The 27,248-nt window shown below is 37.1% G+C and overlaps 1 protein-coding gene across 1 annotated transcript in view; it reads left to right on the top strand.

Moving 5' to 3' along the window:
• ITGA8 (integrin subunit alpha 8) overlaps positions 1-27,248 on the top strand; it is a 108,038-nt gene that overhangs the window by 16,475 nt on the left and 64,315 nt on the right. The window contains exons 6-14 of the mRNA XM_057383274.1: positions 445-490; positions 1,440-1,565; positions 2,674-2,718; positions 4,213-4,256; positions 5,229-5,285; positions 5,471-5,523; positions 11,009-11,214; positions 13,235-13,426; positions 25,700-25,745. Of these exons, the coding sequence (XP_057239257.1) occupies positions 445-490; positions 1,440-1,565; positions 2,674-2,718; positions 4,213-4,256; positions 5,229-5,285; positions 5,471-5,523; positions 11,009-11,214; positions 13,235-13,426; positions 25,700-25,745 (815 nt within the window). The remainder of the gene's footprint in view (positions 1-444; positions 491-1,439; positions 1,566-2,673; positions 2,719-4,212; positions 4,257-5,228; positions 5,286-5,470; positions 5,524-11,008; positions 11,215-13,234; positions 13,427-25,699; positions 25,746-27,248) is intronic.

Below are 27,248 nucleotides of genomic sequence, written 5' to 3'. Positions count from 1 at the left end.
AGGATAAACTTCGCATGATTATAATTATCTGGGCCATTATTACAGCATCAGGGCCTCAGGTAACTTTGACCATTGCCATTGTTTTCAGCGTTCTGCCACTGCATTGTATAATGCATATAAAACTTCACTGTTTCTTCATTGAATGTGAGCACCATCTTTTCTGCTTACTTTGTTTTGTTACAAATAARCAGCGATTTTTGAAATGTTATGTTAGTGGCAAAATAAATGCCTTTCATTCAAATGCAGGTGCATACGGTGATTTTAATTTTTTGTAATTGTGGGTTCTCCTGCACATCCATGTGCCTACATCCTTTTCTTGAACTTGGCTATTCTCCTTTCTCATTATTTTGATATTATTTTGGTCATTTACATTTTTTCCCCATGCATGCTTAGTTTTGTTGTGTTCTTTTGTTGTGTAATTTTATTTAATTCTGCTTTTTGTAGAATGGAGACCTGATAGTAGGCGGGCCCGGTAGTTTTTATTGGCAAGGTATGTTCATCTGGCTGGTTAACTGGATCTAAGAAGTGAAGCAGAAAGTTATTCTAGATTTCCACTGTTTTGTCAGTTTAAGACAACCAGTCTCTGATCTTATTTTCAACAAATGAAAATCAAAAGAATTGCTTAACAAGCCACTGAGCATAAAAATATGTCACGAAAATTCAGAATGTAGGTTGTATAGGAAGTTAAACAAATACAAATAACTATTTATATGTTGTTATCTTAGTATATTTGTCATTTAATTAGTAAGTTGAATTTTTCCCTAGAAATGCTGCAGGTTTAAAAATTGCTAATATTTGCGCAGTAAAAGTACTATTTTAGAAGTTTTTGTTACTCTTTGTTTCTGAACACAATGTTTTATAGCTATCTGCATGTATTTTAAGTTCATTGTAGCATAACTGTAGGTTCCAAGATGTAGGTTCTCACACAGATAAACCCTGAAGTTATTTTTGTAAAGGGTGGAGAGGTTATTTTTGTTTTAACCTGTTCTTACATGTATGATATAGCTGATTCCCRGCTTCTGCCTACCAACTTGCCCATTCTCAGCCTCTTTCATGTGTGTTTTTGCATTGGTCTTAAAGGAGGAAGATCTAATTGATTGTTATTGCAGGGAATTCATGGCTTTGAATTTTCCATTAAGAAATTGCTTCCATTGCTCTGCTACATTTGTACAGTGCAGTGACTTTGAATTAGCACATTGAAATGGGTCCATAGATGTTTTTGTGATGGTTCACTCGAGATTCATGCTTTGTATTGATTTATATGTACTCTTGAAACTTCCCAGAATAATAATGGAGAAAGCTTGAGAGAAGTTATTTGCTCTTTGCATCTGTGCTGTATTAGTGTCCTTTCAGTTCTGTTCTGGTGCTCTGCTAGCCCTGTTTTATAGAATCTGGCCCTCTTTTAGGTCCCTTTTATTTATGARGCTGTTTGAATCCAGGTCAGGTAATCACTGCAAGTATTGCGGACATCATTGCAAATTATTCCTTCAAGGATATTCTGAGAAAACTGGCACGAGAGAAACAAACAGGAGTGGCACCACCGTCATATGATGACAATTACATGGGTAAGCTGGGTTCTGTATGAGTTAGCAATATGTTCTAAAAGCATGAGTCTTGTATAAATATGAAAACAAGCCCTGCATTAGAATTGTCCCAATTGTGAGAGGATTTGAACACAATTTTCTTAAGCACAACAGCAAATCAGTGGCTTGCTGGTTATTTCAGTGAGATTATTAACATTCTTAAAATGATGCACAGCAGCAGGGTTTGAGATGGGTTCTTTTTATTTGATTTTAAATAATTAAGMAGAAATACAAAATGTTCCCATTTATGGTTTTTTTTTCATTCCAAGATGATGGATTGAACTTAATGTAATTAAAGACAACTTCAATTTTTATTGGATAAATTAAAATTCAGTTCTGTAATATTTTGTACAGTACAACATAAATACCCAATTTATTCTCACTGATATTTAAAAGATGCAATTGAAGTAAGCCATAACAAAAGTCAATTTGAAGATATTATGTAATAATAGAAAAAAGGCTCCTKATCTACTTTTTATTAGTACTGATCTCTAAGAATTTTCTTGGCATTCACATCTCTGCATGTAAGGCAGGTTTTTCTTCACACAGTTGTAGAAAAGATTCAGTGGAATTTGAAGGCAAGGACATCCTTTCCTGTTGCCCATAGATWTGAAATTAAAATCCCTGATACAATCCAAAAGTCTTTTTTTACTGTGATAATAGCAACTACGTCATAGGTTTACTAAAGTTCKAGGAGGTGCTTAACTGCATCTTTGGAACTTTGTTTTCCATCTAAAGCTCAACCAGGATGCTCACACATTACAGTAATGAAGTCTTAAACTGTGTCAATAGCTAYTTGAACAAAACAGCATAAAACCTGCTGGGTTTTTCAGATAAATTAGTAAGTGTTAATGATTTAGAAGCTCATTTTTGGAGAAGAGGGATCAATTTCTTATACATTCAGACCTACCAGTAATTTAATAATAATAATGTCATAAACAATTTTCTTTTTGTCCACASAGTTTTAGTATATCAATGTTACAAAACTGCAGAGGGTCTGTTGTACAGACAAATCTGTTGGTTTTTGCATTTTTTTTTTGATAGAAGTTGTTTATCAAGTATTTCTTTTTTGTAATTTATCTGTAAACAGGATACTCAGTGGCTGCTGGGGAATTTACTGGGGATTCTGAACAAGGTAAGAAGCTATGTCCTTGAATGAAAACCATATGGCTGTGCACTTACTAAATTCCTCCTTTTGGGTCTCTGTGCAGGAACATACCTATTATAGATTTGAAACACTGGTGAGACTAAAGCTATCTGTAGTCAATATTCTCAGCTAATTATTTCCTTAGATAGTGTAATGGAGAACAGAATAGAATTAAAGGAACACAGAAGTTTGAATCCCTTAAGGGGTTAAGGGGGATAATTCTCTTAAGGGGTGGCTTTCTTGAGGGGATGAACAGCTCGGTGGTCCAGACTCATAAAGCTAGTAGAGACATAGAACATTTCCACAAGTAAACCCAGTTCTGGAGAACTGCTGCTGCTTTATCCCTCTGAAGTTAAGTTGCCYGTCCTGTATTATGAAGGATTCAGAAAATAAATTAAAAACCACACAGTTTTGAGCCAAACACTATGATGTGTAAAAAGATGTAWTCCATAATGGAAGGCTACATTTTTTGCCTATTTTTGAATGCATACTTAAAGATTTATAATGGTTTCTTTTTGAATCAGTATGTCATGTGAATGACTGGCACAAAAATATTATATAGTTGACTGATTCAAGATCCATCCTGTGTCATATTCAGGCCGTCAGTATTATTTCCATTTCCCCTTGACCAAAAACATTYAGTCAGAGGGAAGTATATGATCCCAGTGAGGAGCAGAGGAAGGCTGGGTCAGTACAAGCAGGTGGCTGAGGTGCTCTGTTTTCTGAAGTTCCTGCTGCTGTCTTCTGATGTGAATATCTTAATGAGTGAAGGCTTAGACCATAAGAATGTAGGCTGGAACTTTGCTTTTCTCGTCTTTTTTTTTGTTTTGTTTTTACTAGTTTTTTSTACAAGTTACTTTAAAATTTCATCATTGAGTGCAATTACGCCTAGAAGGCAGTTAGGTCTAATGTTCGGTGTTTTTATTCAATGGAACCCTTCAATGCCACTCACAAAAATTTCCTTGTAATGCTTTTAGATAGATTCTGCAGAACTTACCAAGCACTTGCATGGCATCAAGGAAAATAATGGATGAGACAAACTGTTGATAGGCAAAAAAAAAAAAAAAAAGAAGCATTTGTAAGGACAGTTCTAGTGTGAGCTTCTAGTGCTCTAGTATGTGATACCATAACTAATTCTGGTTCCACGTATCCACAGCTGTCAGGTAGCAAGCTGAATTGTACCAAGAACTTTTTTATACTGTGCTATGTTAAGCAATGCTAGAAAGAGACCTATGGACGAGTGTATTCAAAAGTCAGGGTGTAATATTTTGTGCAAGTAAATGCACTGAATGAATGCYTTAGTCTTAGGAAATAATGGCTTGAGGTGATTTACGGGTCGTTATGATGCAGATTACAAATCAAAATCCTAAGGGATCTGGCATGCATATATGTATTAAAGAAGGTTTAAGTGGTGTGTGATGCATGTTGCATGCACCAGTCAGATAGCAAAACCAGTTCACTGTTGATCATTTATACTTTCAGAGCTGGTTGCTGGAGTCCCAAGAGGAGCACAGAACTTTGGCTATGTATGTACTGGACCTTCATTTTTATAATTTTTTAAGTGAGAACTCAGTTAAACAATTTTTAAGATTAAAGGCTACATTGTATATTTTCTGTCTTTCAAATAGAAAAAACTGCCGCTGACTTTCACTCTGAGGCTTACCTAGCTGTGCTGAAATGCCTTACTGGTTTGGGTTTTGAGTGGTAAGCACCTTCTGAAGGTGCACCTTCTGAATGGCAGTCCCTTCTGAAGTCTGTTTGCAATATGCAGTCACAATTACAATTACATGCTCTGAGTGACTGGTATCCCTATACCCATTGATTGTTATCAGACCTGAACTCACTCACAGGTTAGCATATTTTTGTGTAATGCTATGGCCCCAGTGAAAAGGAGTCCAAGTTCAGATTATTCATACCYAGTGTTTACTTTGAGTGCTGTAAGTGTATACACTGAAATCCAGATGCAAAGAGTCATGATATGTGATCAGAAGTGAAGGGAGAAAACATTTGTGAATACAGTTTTTAACTTGTARGAAAAATTTTCCACAACTAACCTGACTGGGAAGAGAGATCCCAGCCAGACACATTCTCTGGTTTTGTGCAACCCGAATTCCTTCTGTCTCTGGAAATTGTTTTTAAAACTTTTTAGTGAAAAGATGTGTATATGTATGCATATATGAATGTATATACTTCTTTATGTTTTAAGTTCATATTTTCTTACCTAGTCACTGATTAACTGATAATCTGTGATTTGCTGCTGTTCAGCATCCAACAAGGAAGGGAAATATTTTTCCCTGTTTTTTTCCTGGGGAACCTGAGAGTCATAAAATCTTAGGGATTTGTTTGAGAACATACAGGAAAACTGTGGTGAGACAGAAAAATAATTGTTTTTCTTGGCCACTTCAGCTATCTTTCAGTGTCTCAAATTGTTTTGCAGTGATGTCATACTGTAGCATCTCTGTGTGTGCTTGAAACTTTCCTTACTCTTCTGTTACCAGGTCTCTATTATTAATTCTTCTGACTTGACCTTTATCCAGAACTTCACTGGTGAGCAGGTAATGGCAAGCAACTATGTGATGRAATATTGTATCTCTAGAGGATCTAATTTCATTAACATAGTTTCAAGAATATATAAAATATTTTTTTCTATTAATGACCATAAAAGCAAAGAGGATTATCAGTAAAAATCTTTACAGTTGATACCGGATGTGAAAGCCTATCTGTTGTTTTTTATTTTCAGATGGCGTCTTATTTTGGGTACACAGTTGCAGTATCTGATGTTAACAATGATGGGTAGGTTACCATATATATTCAGCTCCACTGACCATGAACAGAAGCAATGCCTGATGTTTATTAACAAATGTAGGTTTTCAGGTGCTTCATACCTCAAAATGCTTTTCTTGGCTTCTCTGCTTTTCTAATTTTAATTGYTCACATAGGCTTATCTTTGTGCAGTCACAGTGGCACGAGTATTTGCAGGCCTAGTTTGGGTGAGTTTATCTTCCTGAATGTTTATTCAAAGCAGGAGTGTCCAGAGTCCTAGGAAACAGATCCAGGTAGAAAAACAGTGATTAAACATCACTAGCTACCAYTGGGAAGAGATCATTCTCCCATTTTCAAATACTGGTAGGTCTTCTCRCATGTGGACCATCCATAGCTTCACTTCTCAATTTTAAAAGCCTTACAGTGTCTTCAGCTCTTCTTTCCTCATTCCAGCACCTGCTGGTTGGCCATCCATTTTTATCATCCCAAGGACCAACAAGTGTCTATGTCCCATAGTTGTTGTGGCAGGCATTGTATGTGTTGGAGGAAGAATGATGCTCAGCTCCCAAAGTCATGATACTTGGGGATCAAATCTCTAAGATGCTTGGGAGTTTCAGGCTCTGTTGAGCAAAACACTTGTCTTACAAGTCATGTAAAGTTTGATGAAATATTTTAGAAGAATAGGGCTTTCATTAGAGAATATTGATAATAACTAAGAATAGGGCTTTCGTTAGAGAATATTGGTAGTAGCTCTCTAGCAGGGAGATAAAGATCCCTGAAGCTCAGAATCTTGGAAGGCTGCACAACGGTGAGCCAGGACTGTATGTAGAGATGTAGTATACTCTTGCTTTCTGCAAAAAGTCTCAGATGTGTCTACTTAATTTTTTTTTCTTGTGATCATCTCTTATTAGGTGCTTAAACATAGTGCATTAAATAATTTTTTTGGGCTAAGTCATTGCTGCTTACCAGTCACTAGTGACCCTTTAAAAACTGAGGAATGCAAGAGAAGAGAAAAGTAACCAGGTGGTAAAATGTTACAACAAACAACAAAAAAGAAGATTCAAAACAGTTTACATGGTGGCTTCATATTACTCAAATATTTCCAAGTTTCTGAGATAAATTTTTTCATAGTATCACAGCTTTTGAAAATTTCAGGTTTTATATATACAGATCAGAATTAGTTTAGTCCTATTAATRTATTACAAATGTGAAAACATTTGTGGAAAAACATTAATCTAAGTTGCAATAGATACTCATTAGACTTCCAGGGAATTTATTATTTAACTTCCTACTGAATCAAACTATTTCCTGTGCAGGTTATTTCCTGTTCACCATAGGGTTACTTGGCAAGTCTCATAGTTTCTGTGTRCCTCTAAAGCCACAGTTTATGTAAATAATATAATCAAACTGCTGTTGAGGCCTGTGTGGTCTCCCAATCTATATCTTAAAAGAAATCTAAAGACTCTTCCTGAGATCCAAACATCCCACAGAAAACAAAACACAAAAAGCTCTACTTGATAAACATGTCTGATTAGATATGTAGTCTGTCTTTGCTGGTTTGCACATAGAGTCAATAGAAATATTTATCTGAAAGGAAGAGTAAAAGAGAGRGRAAAAAAAGCAAAAGGGAAATTAGCACTTCAAATTCACTTAAGCATTTTATTCASCTAAAGATAAGGAGGTAGTGATGGCCTTATCAGTGTGAGAAACCTGATTAAGTTATTTGCTGAAAAAAATAATAAAATATTRTTTGGAATGGTGCTTTACTGTARTAAGACTCATGACATGGCTTGAAGATTAGGCTCATCTTAAGAAAAAAACCTCTGTAGACCTTCTGGCCTAGCAGTTCATGTATTCCACTGACTCGTGCAGTTTTATCTGTGCCACATCAGGATTGTAGGCAGAACAGGGAAGTTGAGGATACTGATTGTAGGCAGAACAGGGAAATTAAGGATACTGCTTGAACTATCCTTTGGTTGCCCATTGCTAATAATGAGAAATCCACAATGAAACTTAAGAAAACAAGCTTTGCCATCAATTTACAGGCTACATTCCTAGTAAAGAGAGAAAAAGAGAGCACTTKCAATTTAAGCTGAAACAGTCCAATAAAAATAGTGAAATAAACTGTTTACTGTTTTTTTTTATTTGGCCTATATCAAAGCTTTCCATAGTTATACTTTGACCTCTTGACATTTTCCATATTCCTGCTTTTATTACTCTGCAGGATACAAAGGAATGGCACACAGTCTCAGCAGGTGGTCAGCTTTGTGCTTTTTAAAGATTTTTTTTTTAATCAGAAGGGAAGAAATAGTGGCTGTTTACATTTCTGTGTTGGAGCAAAAATTAATATATAATTTATGTTAACTCTAGCGTCTTAGTGCAGTCATGAAATCTAATGAGCCAGYTCAAAATACCTCTGCAAACTGAACTGTGCTTCATGGTTTAATATTACTATCCAGGAGCTTTTGTTTTTACTTACTCTTACAGCTTTTTAAGAGGAATCACATCAAACTGAATTTGACTCAGAACTCTCAATTTTGTAAGTACAAACTCATACAGTTTAAAAGGCCAATTGAAATATCCTCCTTCACCAACAAAAATGCACATTACTGATCACACAGTTACTTAGAACCCAAAAAGTGAACATACCCCCCATTCCCCTGTAACTGCTTGTTACCTGCATGATTAAATTTTAGAAGCTGAGAGACAAAACTGGGTATAAWATATGGAAAGCAGCAATTGTTTGCTTATTTTACCCACTTGAAGAGGAACCAGAAAAAAGTAAATGAGGATCAGAGAGAGCTGAGTAGCTGAMAAATCCTTCCTTTCTAGCTACAGTACACTGATGTGACAGCACAAAAACTCCCAAAATGTAATCCCAAAACCTCTAGAATTGCCTAACAGAGAATTCCCTTTTGTGGAGAATTTGCTGAAGCAGCGTGCTTTGACCTACAGAGCTCAGCTTTGGAAGAGAAGGAGAGAAATTAAGAGGGTGAGGAAAGCAAGGCCTTGGTGGGGGCAGTACATCTGTAGACCTGCAGGAAAGGCAAACCAAGTGCTGCAGGTGATCCAGGTGGCTCTGCTGCCTGTAACCAGTATAGAAAATGTCCGTGTATTAGTGCCTTCCTTCCACCTGTCCCTCAGTACATCAGAAAATGGGCCATCTTAGTTACTGCCTTCTCATCCCTGTTCCCTGGATTGTTCATGCATTTTTTAGAGTGTCATTTATTTTAGTAAAGTTGAAATTTTCCCAGAAAAATAACCACTATGCCCTTCTAGCTGAGRTGCYGTGCTCCCTGTCCAACAAGCTCCAKCTCCTGTCTGCTTGCTTTCTATCTCACCTGATAAATCTTGTGTTCTGTGTTAGGCTTCTGCTTTGAGAATTTTAGTACACAATAGATAGTCTACCTCTCTCTTTTCACTGTTTTAGGCACTCTGGATATTACTCTATGGACCAGGGTTTTAAAGGTATCTGGGTATCTATTTATTTTATGTCAATGTAGTGGGAGCTTTCTGGCTCTCAGTGATTTGRTTCCTTACCACCTCTAAAAAAATCTTCCTTTAGTCTTATAATTTCTCATTTCTAAAATATTCAAGGGAGTCRAGCTCATCTTTTATTTCATGGTTCATACAGCATATAACTCCGTGGGGTCCCAGTGTACTGGGACTATCTGGACTGCGAAGTACTGAAATAGTAATTGATGACAGTACTACTGTGTAATGCTTTTAGTCCTTGGCATATGTAAAATAACTTATTTTAAAAAGAACATTCATGATTTGCTTTTGTTGTTGCTATTGTTTCACGGCAACCATTTCAGCTGTTATTCTGTCCCAACTACAAATATCTTCCATTAGTAAAGGAGGACTTTTGATATTTAGTGTGAAAGGAAAATCCCACCTTTTATGTCAAGTTAGCATCTGCTTCCTTCCTTCCTTTTTTTAGTTATTTATGCCATAGTGTAAAATCTAACATAAAAAATAGGACAGCTATACCAAAGTGACCTGACCTTTGGAATTACATTTTGCTTTATGGAAACATACTATAAAGCTTAGTAGAAAAATTACATTTGTGGAAGTTTTTTGTCATTTACAGAATGTAAGTTCTACAATGTAATTATTTTTTTTTTTCTAAATGAAATATTCTGTAATAAATTCTATGATATCAATTTTAGAAACATAGTATGTATCCATGGTAAAATAGTAGCTGAGCTACTATTAAATYGTACAGATTTTTTTTCTGTCATGAYTGGGAGAAACARTGTAGTGCRATTTTGCTATTTGGTTTGCTAATAGGTAAAGCCTTTGGGAAAAGATCAGTATTGGAAATCTGTTTGAAYAAATCTTCACATTAGAGCAAGACAATATGTTTTCCAAATTAAAAATTCTGGGATCAAGTAGTACTAGTTATTTGCAGTAACAGACTTCCTCAATACAGATGATCCATGTTCACTGAACATAATGCAAATTTTTTTATTATATGGGCTTGAGCAGCCTTCAGTAGTTAATCTGATACTGTCATTTCATACCTCAGAATAATCCATTAAGAATACTTCTTGTTATGAGTCTGTCAGTCACACTTGTTTTTATTCTTCACTGTTCATAAAAGGGTCTTTTTATTCCTCTGAATAAATGTTGGTAACATGTACTGAAACATGCCTGTTTTGGACAACAACATGCAAAATATGCTTTGRTCAGTCTGTGTTCTTTTACTGATTCTTCTTGGAGTAGCATAATGGACTGAAAAACTTTTCCCTTTAACCGTTTTATTTTTGTGATTTGATTATGTCCTTTCTCTTTAATACTCAGTACAGCAAATTAYATGAGCAGTGCAACTACTTGTGCACGTGATGTTGAACAGAAGTGTTTTCATAAATAGATCTTTGGCTTTGTCTCCAAGTTTCTATTTGAAGAAGGGATGAGACATTCTCTGTTAATTGATGCTCTACTTGTATTTCATGTACGTTACTCAAAAACCTGCAGTGAAGTGACAGGCTTTTTTTTTTTTTCTTTTGGTCACTTACTGATGTATAAGGTGCAAAAACTAGATTTTATGCTAAAACTTATCTTCACTAGCAGTGTTCAAGAACATCTACAGAATTTGTTCTAGTAACAAATATTCCCTCTTATTAGATTCCTGACTTCAGCATCATTAATTGCAAAGTAYAAGTTTCAGTGTCTGTTGTGGGCATAAATTGAAGTGCAAGAAGTTCCATTTAAACATAGAAGGAAACATTTGCTGTGACGATGCTCAGACACTGGAAGTAGTTGCTCAGAGAGGTTTTGGAGTCTCCATCCATGGTGATATTCAAAACTGGACTGGGTATAGCTGTGGACAGCCTTCCCTAATTGACCATGCTTTGACCAAGTGTTTGGATGAGGACTCCAGCAGAAGTGCCTTCTTACCTCATTTAGTCTGACTGTATAATAATTATCAGCTTCCTGTTTAGCAAATGTGTAAACCATGTTGTTTACATTCAGTCTCTCAGTGACACTGTTATTTGTTTGACTGTTCCAGTTTAGATGATATCTTAGTTGGTGCCCCTCTCTTTATGGAACGAGAATTTGAGAGCAAACCGAAAGAAGTTGGGCAAGTTTATCTGTACCTGCAAGAAAGTGCATTCCTCTTCCAAGATGCTCAAATTCTGACAGGCACTGAAGTGTTTGGTAGATTTGGCAGTGCAATCACACACCTTGGAGATCTCAATCAAGACGGATATAATGGTAATTTACATGTAATGTAATATTTCTCTGTTAACATTGAAATTAAAAATGCCTAAGCAGCATAATCAAGTGTCTGTGCAGTGCTGGAAAAGGCTTTTTAACATGTAACCGCCTTTGAAATTCACTAATTTACACTAATGCTAATGATGCTTAAGATGTTTCCCTTTTTAAAAAGCAGAGTTCTTCTCTCAAATGCTTGGAAGGGTTTGATAATTGGATGAGTCTCAGTATATAGAACATTTTGTCAAYAATGTAAGAATTGGACAAGTACAGAAGTACTATTTTGGAATCAGCCTTCCACTGGTAGTTAAGTACTAAAAGAAACAGGTGCATAATGGGTTCTTTTTCAAATGTTTATAGCGCATGCACTCGAACAAAATGTTCGTGTAAGTTAACCAGCAGCCTACATTCAAGAAAGCAGCACAACTAAGCTAACTGCTTGATTACCTGAGATAGCTGGAATGCCTTGAGCACATAGAGTTGGCTTCCTAGATATGGTCCAGTTGCACCTTGGTTTTTCCTGTATGCGTTTCCTTACTTACTGTTTCCAGGATGTTAGGGATATTCAAAGCAGGCATCTCTGCATCTAAAACACCAAGATGTTTTTCCTGGAGGAGCCTTTTTTGCACATTAGCCTTTAGAATAGTCCCAGTAAGGAAAAATGAGTGGATCTTGCTCCTCCTTAACTTGAGGGCTGCTTTTCACAGTGCTCTAGCCACTAGATTCTAGGGCAATATCCTCATTGTGTGGCTGCTGTGCAAGGGATCAGTGATGTCAGGAGTCACAGTATTGCATTGGGGTTCAAAGTGCACAAAATATGAATACCATCCTGTGGGTTGAAGCCATTGGATTGTGACTGCAGAGAGCACCCTCCCTGGCTTGTCCTGGAATCCCATCATGAAGCTCAGCCCAGCTGAACCTCATGGTGGAGAATTCTTGTTTTCAACCTGTGAGCAATAGCAGATACTCTCAGCTACTCTGGGCAGGAAGTGTTGGTCTCTTCTCTCCAGAATTCACATGAGGCAGGCAGGAGACATTGCTGCTTTTTTTCTGTCATTGTATAAAGACTAAGAGGACTCTACAGCCAAAGTCTTCTGCTTCGTAACTGAGTTTGCCAGTCATAGAGTTGAGGTGCACTTTTGCCTTTCRAGTGAAGCTGCAGAGTCCAGGTGCTCATTTCAAGCTTAATAAACARGTCCAGCATCAGTTCCTTGATCAGAACCCAAAAATGAAAGCTATAGATACATATCCTCTATTATTTCCTATTAGCTACTTCAGCTAGTGCAGCTGCTGAATGTCAAGTGAGACACGATTGTCTCCACATCCTATGCATAGAAACTAAGAARAGCACTGTCAGTTCTGCTTCTTGGATATGGCAGCTCATTTTTAAGKRTTRAAGTGTTTCATTCCACAGTGCCTARGGCCTCCTGTGAAATTCCTAACTCAGTACTATGTACTTAATAAGATGATGAATTGGTATAGATGAAAACATGATATTCCATTGTTCTCTTTTGCATTCTAAAACATTGGATGTTTGGCGAGGTGAAGTTTTTTTGTCTATGTGAAATACATTATCTGGAAAAAGAAAATTAGTTTTATCTAACAGCTGCTTCTTATTAACTGCGTGATAGGGGGAATCAAAGARTATTTGCACTGGTTTGAAAATATGAAAGCAGAAGCAGGCATTCATTAGSTCTTGGTTTATTAAAGCTAATTAACTGCCCTGGAAATGTAGAGGAATCCAGTGTGGACTGGCTATKTAGTATAATTCAATAACCTCTTCAYAGGATTATTTTATAAGCTTTTGCCATGGAAGTTTAACACCAAAAAGACWCTGCAAATGTTTTGTGTATTTGCCTTTGAACTAAAATACATACAGAAGTACAGAGTGTTGAAGTTCTTGCATGTTTGTAGCAGAAGTCATTTGTGTCTGTTTTCCTACAGGGAGTTAGGTTTTAATTTTGTCCATTCTTTTTATTCTTTTTTTTTTTTTTTTTTTTTTTTTTTTTTTGCACTGCAGACATTGCTATTGGTGCACCATTTGCAGGAGAAGACAGAAGAGGGAAAGTGCTCATTTACAATGGATACAGCAACGGGTTAAACACTAACCCTTCCCAGGTTCTCAATGGAGCCTGGGCCTCACAGTCCATGCCTTCGGGATTTGGCTTYACTCTAAGAGGAGACTCAGATGTAGACAAGAATGATTACCCAGGTAAGAYTTCTGCATTAGAAAGGGAATTTCATACTTCCATTCTCTGGTAAATGCATCATACCTAAACTCCTTTTGGAAGGCAGAGGTCAGAATAAAGGATAGACATTTCTGGACAGTTCCAGTTTGCTTTCCTGAGAGTTAAAATCAGACAAAACAAATACTCCCTTTCCTGTCAAAAGTCATGATCAGAAAGTCAAGAAAGGGATTAAATAGTTGTATTAACATAAAACATGTGAAGTTTACAATAAAAAGCTTAACCCTTTCCCCCCACTTCCAAAGATTGAATGCTCTCAGCTTATTGAACTTGTAAGGTCTCCTTCATCCTGGCATTCTTTCTTAATTAAAAACATGTTGCACTGTTGAAGAAGGGATTGATTTGGTTGTGTTGCTAAGTTGTTTTTTGCTGACTAAAGAGACACTGATCTATATATAGTTAATGGTTTTGATTGCATTACAAAAAAGCAGAGAGAATGCAAATTGCTTAAAACAGTTGTTTTATTTGGGCCTCTCCATCCCTTTTATGTTTCCATTTTGCTATATGGACTCTTTTTAGTTAGCTTTGATTCYTCCTAATGAGTTTACCTGGCATATATTTCTGTTGATCAAGTTTGTAACATTAGTTAAGTTTTGCAGGGAAGTGTTCATTGTTTAAAGAAAATTTTTCCTACCATCTAAGTAGTTTTGTAAGTGGGCTTACCTGGAAGCAAATCTGTTTGGTTTCTTTTCATCACTATTCAGAAGCCTTAGCAAGGGCATGCAGTAAAACATGTTTTACAATWGTAAAAGGTTCATCCACAATAAAATGCTAACAGTCTGTGTTTCCCTGACTTACTATGAAATCTTTCCTGTTCACCTGGGTTATTTCAAGGCTAGAGCTCTTTAAAGTTGTATCATTTCAACAGTGAAAATTGTAATTTTTCAAAGGGACAAAAATAGGGTCTTTTACCTTATTGTGATGGATTGTAAAAACCTTGAAATAGGTGTCTTTCCAAAAGAGGAAGGGAATTTCTTGGAAGGGGTGTTTATGATAGGAATTACAGTTTTACAAACAGAAAAGCTGACTGGAGAGTAATAAAGTGAAGCTATCATGAGACTAAAGTAAGAGGATCTTTAGCATTTGAGAGAAGAAAGGGCTTTTAAACACTGTTCTGACTTTTTGTTTGCAWATTGTTGATGTTGCTATTAATAGTCTTTCATTGTCCGTGACTAATGAGGTTCTCTTGGACAACAGAGCTCTTTATTAAAGTTTCAGCATTTAAACATTTCCTAAAGCACCCACAAGGCCCCCCAGCAAAACCAAAGAAAACAGGATATTGCATTCCTGACATTGCTAAGATTGAAAAGATAGAGCAAAGGGAGAGATTCTTTGACTCACATAGGGAAGAAAAAAGAGAAGTCTCRCTGCTATATTAGCATACTTTACATGGAGCATCTTYTAAGCAATTGTTGGAAAGCTGGGGYRATGAGTCTTGATCTTTCCAAGTGTGTACTGAAGAACTGCTATAATTGTGAGTTGTCTAATTTTCATTGTGGCCTCCACTATGCATCCTACTTGCAGAATTTCACAGTCTTATCAGCTCGCTATGTGTTAGATCATTTGGTTTTATTACATGAATTACCTTTAAAAAAAAAGAAAACTAAACAAACACCACCCTGTGTTTATTGTAACTAGCTTTTCCCTCCACCCCTCAGTTGAATATCTGGGTGAGCAGACCACAGTACTGGTGAAAATCTCTCAGAAAATGAGAAGAAAAACCATACTGTCAGTCATGAAGATTTAGAGCCCCAAAATAGTAAAAACAGTGCAAACATTGTACAGTGTTAGCACAAAAATAGAGTGCCTTYCTATGGCATAAAGGGGAAAAATAAAAGAAAGGAAATAATACAGGGAAATGCGAGCCTAGGAYAAACACATTAGGCAATGAAGTAAGTAATCCTTCTTGTGTCAAAGAGCTTTTCTTCTTCACCTCCTGACGGAAATGCTGAAGGGCAGCCCTTGTAAAAGGAGGAAACAAAATTCTGAAGTTGGAAGGATTAGGAAGGAAGTTTTATGTTAGAGAAACAGAGTCTTGCTGGCTATAGGAGGTCTAGAAAATCAGCCTTTAATTCCATGCTTCCCAAACTAGTGTTTGTGCCTGTGATTCAAAGAGGATTGTRAAAGATTAGGAAAAAAAATATAAAAAAAAATAATTTAAGCTTTCTAATGTGTATATTCTAAAAACAACCATTTTATAAAAAGAAAAATGTAATAAAAGTAGATTTTTCTGTCTTGCCATTCTCAGTTCTGTTCTGTTCTCAGAAGTTCTGGACTGGGAGATGAGAGACAGCTGTAACGTCTGGCTGCAGGTATAAACATACATTGCCACTGTCTAAGATGAGATCCTCCAACCAARTGGCTCCTCCACAGCTAGAGTTCTATTGTTCAGGACTGACTTGTGTAACTACAACTGTGCTTGTGTATTTACTCAAGCCCTTGTGCCTGACATTGTTCATGAGGCAAGCATATCCATGCTAGGAAATGGGAGGCTGAGACATGGCRGTTACTCTGCCATTTCTGATGCACTGTGTAGCATTTTCAGAGCTTTTGTAGGTTCAGACCTTCTTTAAATCGGACCATGTGTTAATGTTTTTGGAGCAGGTCATTGACCCAGAGGGCAGAAGATACCACCTGTTTGTATAATTTCTTATCACATGCCACTGAGCTTCATCCTGGGATTGCGGTACTGACCCCAGGAACCACTTCTCTTCGATTACAAGTTCAGGGATACAGTTTCTAAAATGTGAAGGTGAATCACAGTCAGTTTTATTTCCCATTGGACAAGGGTTAAATCCTCTCTTGGCTGGGAGTTCAATTCAGGCTGGGACTATGTATTCGCCTTCCGGAGAACAGCAATTTGGTACTGGAAGGACTGGATTTTTCTCTTCATCCAAATGTGAGTATAGAAAAGGAAATAGGAAACAAATGAAGACTCCCTAGTACACAGTACTGTTAAATCCCTCACCTTTCCTGTGGATAGAGTAGTTTTACTTTTCTCCTCTTCCTGCAACTCCTGGCCACCGAAGGGAGAGAATCCTCCCCACCCCCCACTTTCTGGTCTTTTTTAGGAAAGGCAGAGAAAGAGTCTCTTGTCTCCCATTACCTCAGCTCTATAACAAATTTGGGAGAAAACTGATCGCAGGCAAGTTTAATGGTGGAGTAGCAGAGCAGACTGGGAAGAGCATAATACAGCCATACTGATACAGATGAAAGATCTGTTTAGCACCATAGCATGTTTCCAGCAGTGGCCAACATACTTATCCTAGGAATTGTACAGTTGTTGTGATATTTCCTAGAGTATTCACGAGCATTAACCAATGGAAGTATCAAGGTGGCCCTGAGTCCGAGATGGCACCACCAAAATTAGTATACTCTGACACACTTTTCTTGTATGAATTTACTCAGTCAGCTGTAGAACTTATGCAGACTTCTGGCATGTGCAGTATTTGTCAAGGATCCCCACAGCCCAGSTGAATATTCTGTGAAGTAATTATTCTCACTGTGTCCCAGTCAAATCTTGAATGTTCCATTGGACAGTTTCTTTGGAGGTGCCCTATTTCTTGTATGAAGAGACGGTGAACAATTCTGCAGTCCACTGTTATTTTACAGACTTCTGACATATTTCTTCCCTCAGCCTTGTGTTTTGGCAATCCTGTATGTTTAATTGTTCCTTGTGCAATAAAAATGGTACAYCAGTTCTGCTGTACCAAATAATTGTTCAGTCTTGCCAACAGTTCTGCCTCTTCTCCTCTTCTTCATCTATTTTTATGTAAAAGAGCAGTTAGTAATTTATGACTTGTGTCTCGGTAAAGTATTGCTTCTAATAAAGATTTAATCATTGACCTGTGCTTCATACTTAACCAACATAAAAAAGAGCAGTRTCTTCTCTACTGAGAAGCAAATCAGAATTAGTACTTGATGAAACAATCATCCCAAATCTTTTTCATTGGTATCCATAATTAATTATATTTGTGGAAGAAAATAAAGTGAGCCAGGAACTGTGGTCTGGCCTTGAGGCTACATAGCACGGCACAGCACAGCTCACTGCCACCAGATGAAACCAYTGAAACAGGATGGCCATACCCAAACTGCCTTTTGGGAAAGGTCTTTGGCCCAGGCAGTTCCCCAGACCTTTCCTAGCTGCTATCTGGGAGAGTACTAACTTGCACACACTAAATCTTGCCTAATCTGTACTAACAATACACAAATATGGACACAGTGGTAAGTGCTAACACAGTGCTCAAGCTCATGCCCTGCCTTRTTGCACAAGCACAGGATACAGACAGCTGAATGACTAACTAGTCAACATCATACCTAAATATGGAACTTTCTGTGGTAGGGTCAGCATGCAGACAGAACTGCTTTTCCTTCTTGTTAGCAGTCCTGTCAGTGTAATGACCATCTGTCTTCAGCTGTCCCTGCACAGATGTTATCACTGTAAGAGTAACAGACCTCTACTCACAGCATTGTGAAAACACGGAGATTTTTTTCAACAGGGAAGACTTGAGTTTTTGTTACTAAGTACAACCTTTGGTTTACATCTCTGAGCTTTCCAGGGAAGGAGTTCCACAAATTGTGTCATGCTTGCAGACACTCCAGATGTTATGTACCCAGAACTGTTCCTTTATCAACAGAGACAGGGGTGATAATATGGCAGTCTCTGCCTTGCAGGCTTGGAGGTAATGGGAAATTTTCAACCCTGAGAAGCAGTAGAGACAGAAAACTGCTGATCTTCCTAACAGCTGTGTCACTCATGCATGTGCCCTCTCTGTGCTGGTGTTCATCACCTTCAGCCCCAAACAGAGGGCTCTTCCTCACCTAGCAGGATTGCAATGCCAGACAGTGGTGATGGTGGTAATGAATGGATGGATGTTCCTTTCTCTGTAGTCATGTAAGATTAAACTTTATAGTCAGATAAGACAAGTAAAAGGAAATAGGTTAAGCATATCCGTCAGATAGATTGTACCAAGCCATTTTTGTGCTTTTTGATGTGACTCTTCAGGGGAACAAACCATGTGCATCTTTCCCAGTCTTCTTAGCTGACAAGCTTAGTACCATACTTACAYRAAATACTCACTATGTCTCCAGTATACAACATGTACCCAATATTTGAAGGAAAAGACCAATTAATCCTCCTAAGTTACATCTACACTAGGAAATGAAATATGCTGTCTTTGGTTTTGARCTATCATTGAACACTCCTTGTCTACACCATCAAACTTACTTTTTTGCCAAARCAGGGTTGCTACATGCTCACTTTTGTAGTCTAAAAATGGGCATGGGCAAGCTGCTTTAGGACTATATTAATGATACCACTGCAGACAGTATGGATACAGCACACAGGCATATTCTCTGCTACTAATTTACTAACACTGACATAATTGTAACACCTTGCAGCAGATGATTCATTTCACCATTTTCTGACAACTCATGTTCTAAGGTCACATTCAAAAGAGAAGATCTGATCTCACTTCTGCAATAGTAAATACTGGCTTAATGYCATTATTCTGGATTGACATTCATAAAAAATAGTAAATGTGATTAAAGAAATAAAGGAGGTTATTGAACTGAAAAGACATAAGACAGGCTTTTCCCATCAGTTTAAGTGCAAATACAATGGTAGCTGAAATTCTGTGTAAGATTCTGTGCTTAGGTGAGGACATAGCAAAACAGTATTGTGCTGTGTCTGAGGCTGTACTGATCTGGACTGTAACACAATTTATATAACCATGGTATTCTCTGTAACAGCMGCTCTGCAAGGTTTGCATAAAGATACTCTGAAATACCTGCCTCAGCACAATCTTCCTGCCTGTTTCTGTGCTGGGAGAACATCTGGGATGCATAATGGTAACTTTCAAGGCAACTTCCACTGTCCTGTAAATCTGGGACTTTTAGGGCCCCTTTGCTCCATCCTGATCTTTATGTGTGTCATCAAGGCCTGGAGCAGGGAATGAAGCAAAGGCATGCATTTTGAATTACAGTTTTATTTAAGATTTTATTTTTCTTTTTCTATTAACATAGTTCAATTTTCATAGGAACAAAAGAAATCCATTAATCTGTTTAATGGGAATGAAATTTGTTTCTTTTGGCTTCTGGGCATCCATTCAAAGCTGGCCCCACTGAGTGCCTGGAGTCTGTGATTATCTAGGTGRTGGTGCTGCAATTCCAGCTGGTTCATCTGTCTGTGCACGGCTGAGACGTTTGGAGGCTGTAGGGTTTCCACCCTCACATTTCAGCATATGTTCAGTCACTTGATTGCTGATTATAGCTGAGCAAATAGTTTATAATGAATAACTTACTCAACTCATTAAACTTGCATTCTTCTTGTGGCATATCCTCCCGAAGACTGTGGTTTCTTCAAATGTGTTTGTGAATCAGGATGATTTAAGCAGTTTCTTTTAACTGTGTGCGTAGATTCAGAACAGTGCTTTGGATGAATTCACTGCTCAGACTGTTGATTAGTTAATTGCTCAAATAAATTATGCACTATTGTSTCTGCTCCCTGCCTGTTTAGATGCTTGTGTAAGTCTTCCTTGTTAACTTAAGAGAGTCATTCTGGAATCAGTACCACTGAAGCTTCATCTTCATAGTGTCCTATTTGAGCAYTAACATAGCTATTGGCCTGTTCTTRTGGTTGTTCTTTTCTGTCAAGYCTTTGTCAGAGCAGGGAAATAGATAAAGGCATCTTTACACCCTTTTATTTTGGACTCAGTTACTATCTTAAGAATATAATGTAGTTCATATCAAAATACTCTAGAAGCATTTTAAGAAGAAAAGAAGTGTAATAAAAAGACAAAACTTCCTCAGAACTTCAGCAATCCAGTCTAATCTTAATAAAATAGGAGTGTTTGACAGCTCCGTCTGCTGAGTACATTAACTCAAACAGCAGGAAAAAAATCCTCAAATTTCTTTCTGAGAGGCAAGCATTCTTCATATGTTTTTTTGAGAATAATAGGCATTGTGCCAACAATATTACAAATCAGMATCCAGTGATGATTAAATTATGAAGTTGGTCCAGGAGATTTGTGGAAGACAAACAAATTAAATCAATGAGAAGCTGCATCTGCTCTGATGAGAGGGGACTGCTGTGTGTGGGAGCCAGAACAACAGCTTGCATTCTCCCAGTAAATGCAGTAGAGCTGAAGTGTTTCTACCAGCTAATTATTTTTTCACATGAATACTCAGTCAAAAATGCAGTGWCAAGCCAAGAAATGTGTACAAATAKGTTGATTTTATGGGAAATTATAATCTTTGTAATTGATAGGTATGTATTTCTAAAATTTTTCATTATGTTCTATGAAATCACAGTATCATGCCCAGTAGAATATAAGGGTAAAGCAATTGATCCAAGTGAGTAGGTTTTTACTGAAGTGGTAAATCATTAACTGTCCTCTTTGGGAGTTTTTTTAAATATAATGAATAATGTTAGGGAAGCATTGATACGAATTAGCCTTGGGTGTTGGCCATAACAGATCTGCTAACAGAATGGTTTAAAAGAAGAGAAGAATTAAAGCAGCTGAGAATTATAGGATTTGAAGAAAGTGACTCTGMTTTGAACAATGGCTGTTTGTAGTATTTAGCCAAAATTCTTAAATAAAGTTGGCTATACTGGACAGGCCTGTGTCCTTTACTATGGTCAAGCCTGAAGTTGTGATGGCCGTTTAAAGGAAGTTTTAGTCTGAACCTTTCCTACTGAGATTTGGGGATGTAATACACACTGAAATCCTAGAAAACAAATATAATACAATCATGGGCTTTTCTRGCACCTTTTCTTTGCACCTGATTCGCAAAGATTTTTTTTTAACAGGGTTTATAGTTCAGCTGTTTTCTCACTCACTTTTACAAAATTTCCATTAGCACCTGTATTCAGATAAATAAAATTAAATTATTTTCCAGTGCCTTCTATACTATACAATGAAACTGACAGACTGCACAAAGTTATGTCTARAGCTGTCAGCAAATCATTCTGAGTCCCCAAAGTTAACATTTTCCTGTCTGTGTCCTGGTAGAGCTGCAGCAGGGAGGTGACCCAGCCGTCATTTCATTTTTGGGTTTCTGACAAGTGAGGTGTTTGTCAGTTACCTAGTTGTTCATTGGTTGTTTTTCTTGGCCRCTGTCCCCTGCATACCGATATGAGACACCATGTCTTGGCAGCTTCTCTTGGGATTGCTGGACAGGCTCCAACCAAGTGTGGTGCTGAACATGATGCATGTTCCTCCCTGCTCAGACTCCCTGAGGCTGCATCTCTCACAGAGAATGGAGATATCCTTTAAAAATACCAGGGGATCAAAGAATTTTCTCAAGTTAATGAATGAATATATCTTGTTGAAACTGGAAGTAGGACTTTCTTGATCTTCCTACTTCCTTCCTTTAGTTGAAGGCTTAGTGAGCATCATGGCAAGTTTCTGCCCTTCATCACACAATGTTTCAGGTTTGGCACAGCCACATGGCAGAAGGTGCAGGTGAACAGAGAAGCTTTCAAAATCCAGTGTCCCTTCCAGCGCTATCTCCCTAGCTTTTTATGATTATTTTATCTCAAAAAATAGACTTTCTGCACCAGAAAGCATCTTGCAACCCTTCTCTTCAGAGCMAAGTAAAGTTTGAAATAAGTATTAGGATTGTTTAACTTTGTGCAGTGCCCCTTGACTTTCTTTGAATATGTGCCAAACACACTTGTTTCAGCATTAAGCTCTGTGAACTCCACCAGCAGGGACTTTACTGCATACAACCCACAAGCTGTGTTGAAATGGAAGTTAAAAATTCCTGTGGAGTCKCTCCGTGCTTGTTTTCTTCGTTTTTGCAATGTGGTTGTGACCCCATAACACATATATTCCTCAACAGCAATGAGGCAGAAGCACATGGGTGTCACCAACCCTTCCTTACAGATCTTTGCTTCTCTGAAGGGGAGCAGCTAAAAGAGAATCTTCTAAAACAGATGACATAGACAAAGTGGTCATTTAACTAAAACAGTGAGGTCCCTCCTCATCCCAGAACATGAAATATGAGAAAAGAAGAACTGAAGGAGATTTTGTGATTCTCATACATCTCCATCTGTGTTTTGGTGTTTTAATCCCACATTTTAATCTGAGCTTGAGAAAAAACCCTCGCTGATGCAAAGGAGTAAAGGTTTTCATATACTTTTTTCAGGCTCTATTTGGAAGGGTTATAAGGAGTTAATCTGGTTTTTAAAAAATGGYTTTTTCTGCTGTGTAATTGCTTATTAAAAAACTTGTTTTTCAGCTAGTGACCTTTGCATCAGTGACATTGCATGCGTAGCATTAACAAGAACTAATAAATAAAACTTCTCTCTATTTTTAGGAGGGGAAAGTTGCCCAAATTCAGATAATTTAGATATGTCATGCATTTCTTTAATAGAAGTGATTAGTAAACTTTTCTTCTGCAAAATACACAAAAAAATTCAAAAATTATGCTTATAAAAGTGCTCTGGTTGGATGTGCATTCAAATCTTATGCATTCATATCARCACCAGAACTCTTTTTTCCAATTATGGGTATAGGAATTGCACTCCATAAAAGCAATGAAAGAAAGAAGAGTGAAACTACTGCTTTGTAACAGAACAAGACAAAATAAAGAAAAATACCTTCTTAAATCTTCCAGTAAATGCTCTGCTTGAATATATAATCATTTTGTYCTTACATTAGATTGTAGAAGTTACTACTGGATATAAATATGGGGGTGGTTTTTGCATATTCATTCTTAATTCCACTTTCTCTACTGAGTAGTTTCACTCATTCAAACTCTTTGGATCAAGCATAAGCATGGCTTAGACCAAAAAATAAATGACATGTCAGGGTAAAAGCAAGAGCTTCCAAACAAGAGCAGGATGAGCACATTCCTTTGTGCCCTTAAGGTTGCCCTTAAAGTAGTCTTAAATAGGGCTTTTGTGATGGTGCCATGCTTGAGAATCCTCATTTTACCTGTTGTGTCTCCAAGCCTGGCTGAGGTGCCAATGTGGAAAGTCTGCTCATGGAAAACCAGTCTACTGGTGGCTGAGGCCTACCAGTCCTCTAGACCCATCGTTCTCTGTCTTTGAATAAGCTGGGCTTTGTGCCAAAAGCCCAGGATTTAGTCATTAAGCAGATAATACAAAATCCTCTTTAATATTGAAGTGGGTATGTCAAGGTAGAGGGGACCTCTGCGCAGCAGTACACACTGAAATTGCATTCACTCTCACTAGTGAGGTCAGCTGTGTCTGACAGGCTCATTGCTCTCACCTTCAGATTCTAACAGGCTAAATTTTATTAAGTTTACCCAAGTTGTGTGTTTAATCTTTATTTTTTAATGAAAGAGTGCATTATGAATTCATCACTAGGCCAGGATCTAAATAAGTYTTGGGTGTCTACCTGTTTTGTCTCATATAACTTAGCCCTGAAATCTTTTGAGTTATCAAGTGTGGTATGAAGCAGTACATATCCTAAGTCAAGTCTGCTATAGAATTCATAGAGAGTGCCCATTTGGGAAGAGCGGAAGCGAAACCTTTGCCATCTTGTCTTTCACTTTTTGTTCATAACATATTGTTTCTTTTTTCTTAAAAAAAAAAAAAAAACAACAGAAGAAAACCCCACCAAACACAGAATACACAAAAACCCCCTAGAATAGAAGCAAAAAAAAATCAACAAAATATTAAACCTTTTTTGAGCGTTACTATGGGTGCCAGGAAATGTTCTATTTGTACATGGTACAGCCTTCGTGGTGATAGCTTTGTCTGAATCAGTTGTTTATTTAAGAGGAAAACATCTTTAGGTTTTGGTACTGTGTGCAAGTTGTCTATGAAAGCTACTAATGAAAACGACTCACAAATGTCCGAAAAAGGAGACAAAACCACTTCTTTTCTTCTGCTATTTGAAGTGTTACTGACCCTGAAACATATTTCTCTAAGGCCAATGAAATTAGAAAAATGTAAATGTTGTACAAAGAGAGGATCAGACCCATAAACTGTCCGTGTCTGCTCCTACTAGGACAATAATAGTGGATTTCAATGAAGGACTGKCTGTTGCCCATGTGAAGTATTTGTTTAAACTTCTGAAATCCTGACCCTCTGAAAGACAAAGGAGCACTAGAAAACACACTGCCAGCCCTGGACCAAACTCATCCAGCTAATTAACATCAAAGCTTTGTATTTGCATAATGCTCCATGACTTCAGGGCTTCTTAAGCAAACCAGTGCTCAAACTATAGAAGCAGCAAGTAAAGTTTTGTTTACAAGCCTAAGTAATGATTTAATTAACTTATTTAGATCAATTTAGGTTGCCAGTCTGTACCACTGCAAGGTCTGTTGTAAGGCTCAGTCTTCTGAATTCAACACGTCAGTCATGTTGAATGATGGCAAYGGTGGAATGAAAGCTGTGCCCAGATGGACTCTGGGGGCTTTGAAAATGAAACAAAACTCTGTCTAAAGGCAGAGGCAGCAGAAAATTGATCCTTTTTCCTCATGGCTTTGCTCCAGATTTTGTCTGGCAGGTCTGAATGGATCCAGCAAGCCAGTCTGGATCTTTCCAAAGATCCCTGTATGGGGACTGYAGGCAAAAAGAGGAAACATTCTGGCCTGTAGATTCCCCAACTCAGGCCAATGACCATCAACAAAGACACGCCCAAGTACGTGTGTAGTGCCTATGTTGTTGACTYCATCTGTCATGACAGCTTTAGATGGATAACTATTGTAAGTCTTAACACATACTGCTGCAATGCTGGAAACATTAGAAGCTATGAAATCAGGTGTSCTCTGACCTTGCACTGTATTTATTTGCACAGAGATGTGGTGCMTAAATTAGAGAAAAAATTACTTAAAACACAAAACAGAATGGGAGGATTGTAGGGAAGGAACACAAATTTTCAGCATGACTTGTATGAAAGTGGCAAGAAATTGATTGCAGCTCTTCATGTAATGGACAATTAAAGATTTGGCATGAAATGCATAGAGTTTAATAGCATTTTTTCCACCTATGATGAAGTTGGAGAGCAGTAAGGCTGTGGCATGGGTCACCTTGTGTTAAATATATTGGCACTTACTAGATGCAGCCAAGACATGTATGAGACCATCTCTGACAYGTGAAATGTTTTCTCTCAGGTACACTTGTGACAAAAATTTCTTAGAAAGAAATTATCATATTTGTTTTGTGTTACTGCAATTTAAATGTAAATTATCTAATTTATGCTGGGAAGAAGTATGTGAGAGATTTCTTTATGGCTATTCTGAAGCAATTTTGCTTTTTCCAGATTTAATTGTGGGGGCATTTGGAGCTGGAAAAGCTGTTGTTTACAGGTATGTGGTAAATACAATGGATTTGATATTTTACAGCTTTGGAGATCTGCAAATTAAAAGAAGTCATATTCCCATTTCCCTGTTGCAATGTGAAAGATGTGATCATTAGAGATGATGAAATAAACATCTTGTGAAACAAATGCTTTGTTTCCCATGCTCAAAACCTGTAATTTTCAATGAAAATTTCCATGCTTAGTTCAAGTAGCTTCTGGAATGTTTGACTCTTTAGTTAATTTTAAATAAGATATTTAAAAAGCATGGCATTGAAAATTAATTTCTTTCCTGAGGGAATGGTGCTAGTAAGAAATTTTAAAGTGACTGATTCTTCAGAGATCATGTATGCTAAGACTTGAACCATTTATTGAAAATAAAAGACTGCTACATTTAGCCTCAGTTTGAAAAAAATGCACAAAATCCCATTTTACAAAACAAAAAGTTGTTGCTGACTATGGAGTTTCACTAAATTCACTTTTCGATTAGATGTAAAACTTAAAATTACCAAATACATAAGCAAACATCTGCTAACGCTTTCTTAGTCCAGCCACACTGACAGTTCATTTCATTGAAATATTCACCATCCTTTGCTACCACAATGTAGTCATATTTCTGATTCCTGTCTGGCTTCTTGTCTGTACTCCCAGCAGCACCTGACTGAGAGAAGGCAAGTTGTACTTCCCAACTGAATGTTTGTGAAAGCATAAGAATTTTGTAAAATTCTTTTAGGAATGTTAGCTCWTCTCAGCTAACACTGTAGGTGCAGTGAGAAGATCTGATTTTCCTAGGGCACTGTGAAAGAATGATGCAAATACTTTGCAATCCATCACTTTGCCATGCCATGAGTGACTGCACAGAATGTGAAACATTGAAGAATTAGATCCACTGTGTATTTTCGATAACAATAAAATGTGTTCTATTGAATTTGAGAAAGTGAATAGAAGGAGGCCATTCCCTGGCCAGGATGTATCAAATATGCAATTTGTCATATTGTTGAAATAGAATTTTATTACTGAAATTTGCTAGGAAATAAAAGATTTTCCCTGTAGCACAAAAGTGAAGAGAGTGATTTTATTTTTTAATGTCTTGCTGAAGTAATATAAAGAAGTAATCATAAAAATTCAGATGTGGATTGAAATATAAGGAAAGTTAGAAAACTGTATTAGCTGTAATTATGAAAGTTAMTGTAAAATAGTACTGCTGTCTTTAAAAAAAAAGCAGACTTCTGGGTTCATACTTGTTTTTATTTGTCTTCTAATCTCCTTGCAGTTATAGATTATCTCATTACTTAATAACAGCTTCAAAGAGATGATTTCCATCACTAAAACTATAAATTCRTGTAYTCAGCAGAATTCASTGATGATTCTTCCTGGTTTACAAARTCAATTGTCTCAAGAAATGTCAGACAGAGTTTACTTCATAATTGGCTCAAGATATTCTACACCAACTTCTACTTTAACCAAATTATGTTTATTTTTTTAAGAGTCTTAAAACAGACATAGTAAATCT

Source organism: Malurus melanocephalus, unplaced genomic scaffold (assembly GCF_030028575.1).
Source record: "Malurus melanocephalus ecotype Western Australia unplaced genomic scaffold, MMel_1.1 scaffold_14, whole genome shotgun sequence".
Taxonomy (NCBI): Eukaryota; Metazoa; Chordata; class Aves; order Passeriformes; family Maluridae; genus Malurus; species Malurus melanocephalus.
Note: the sequence above shows the minus strand (reverse complement) of the source record. Positions and strands in the feature narration are given on the sequence as shown.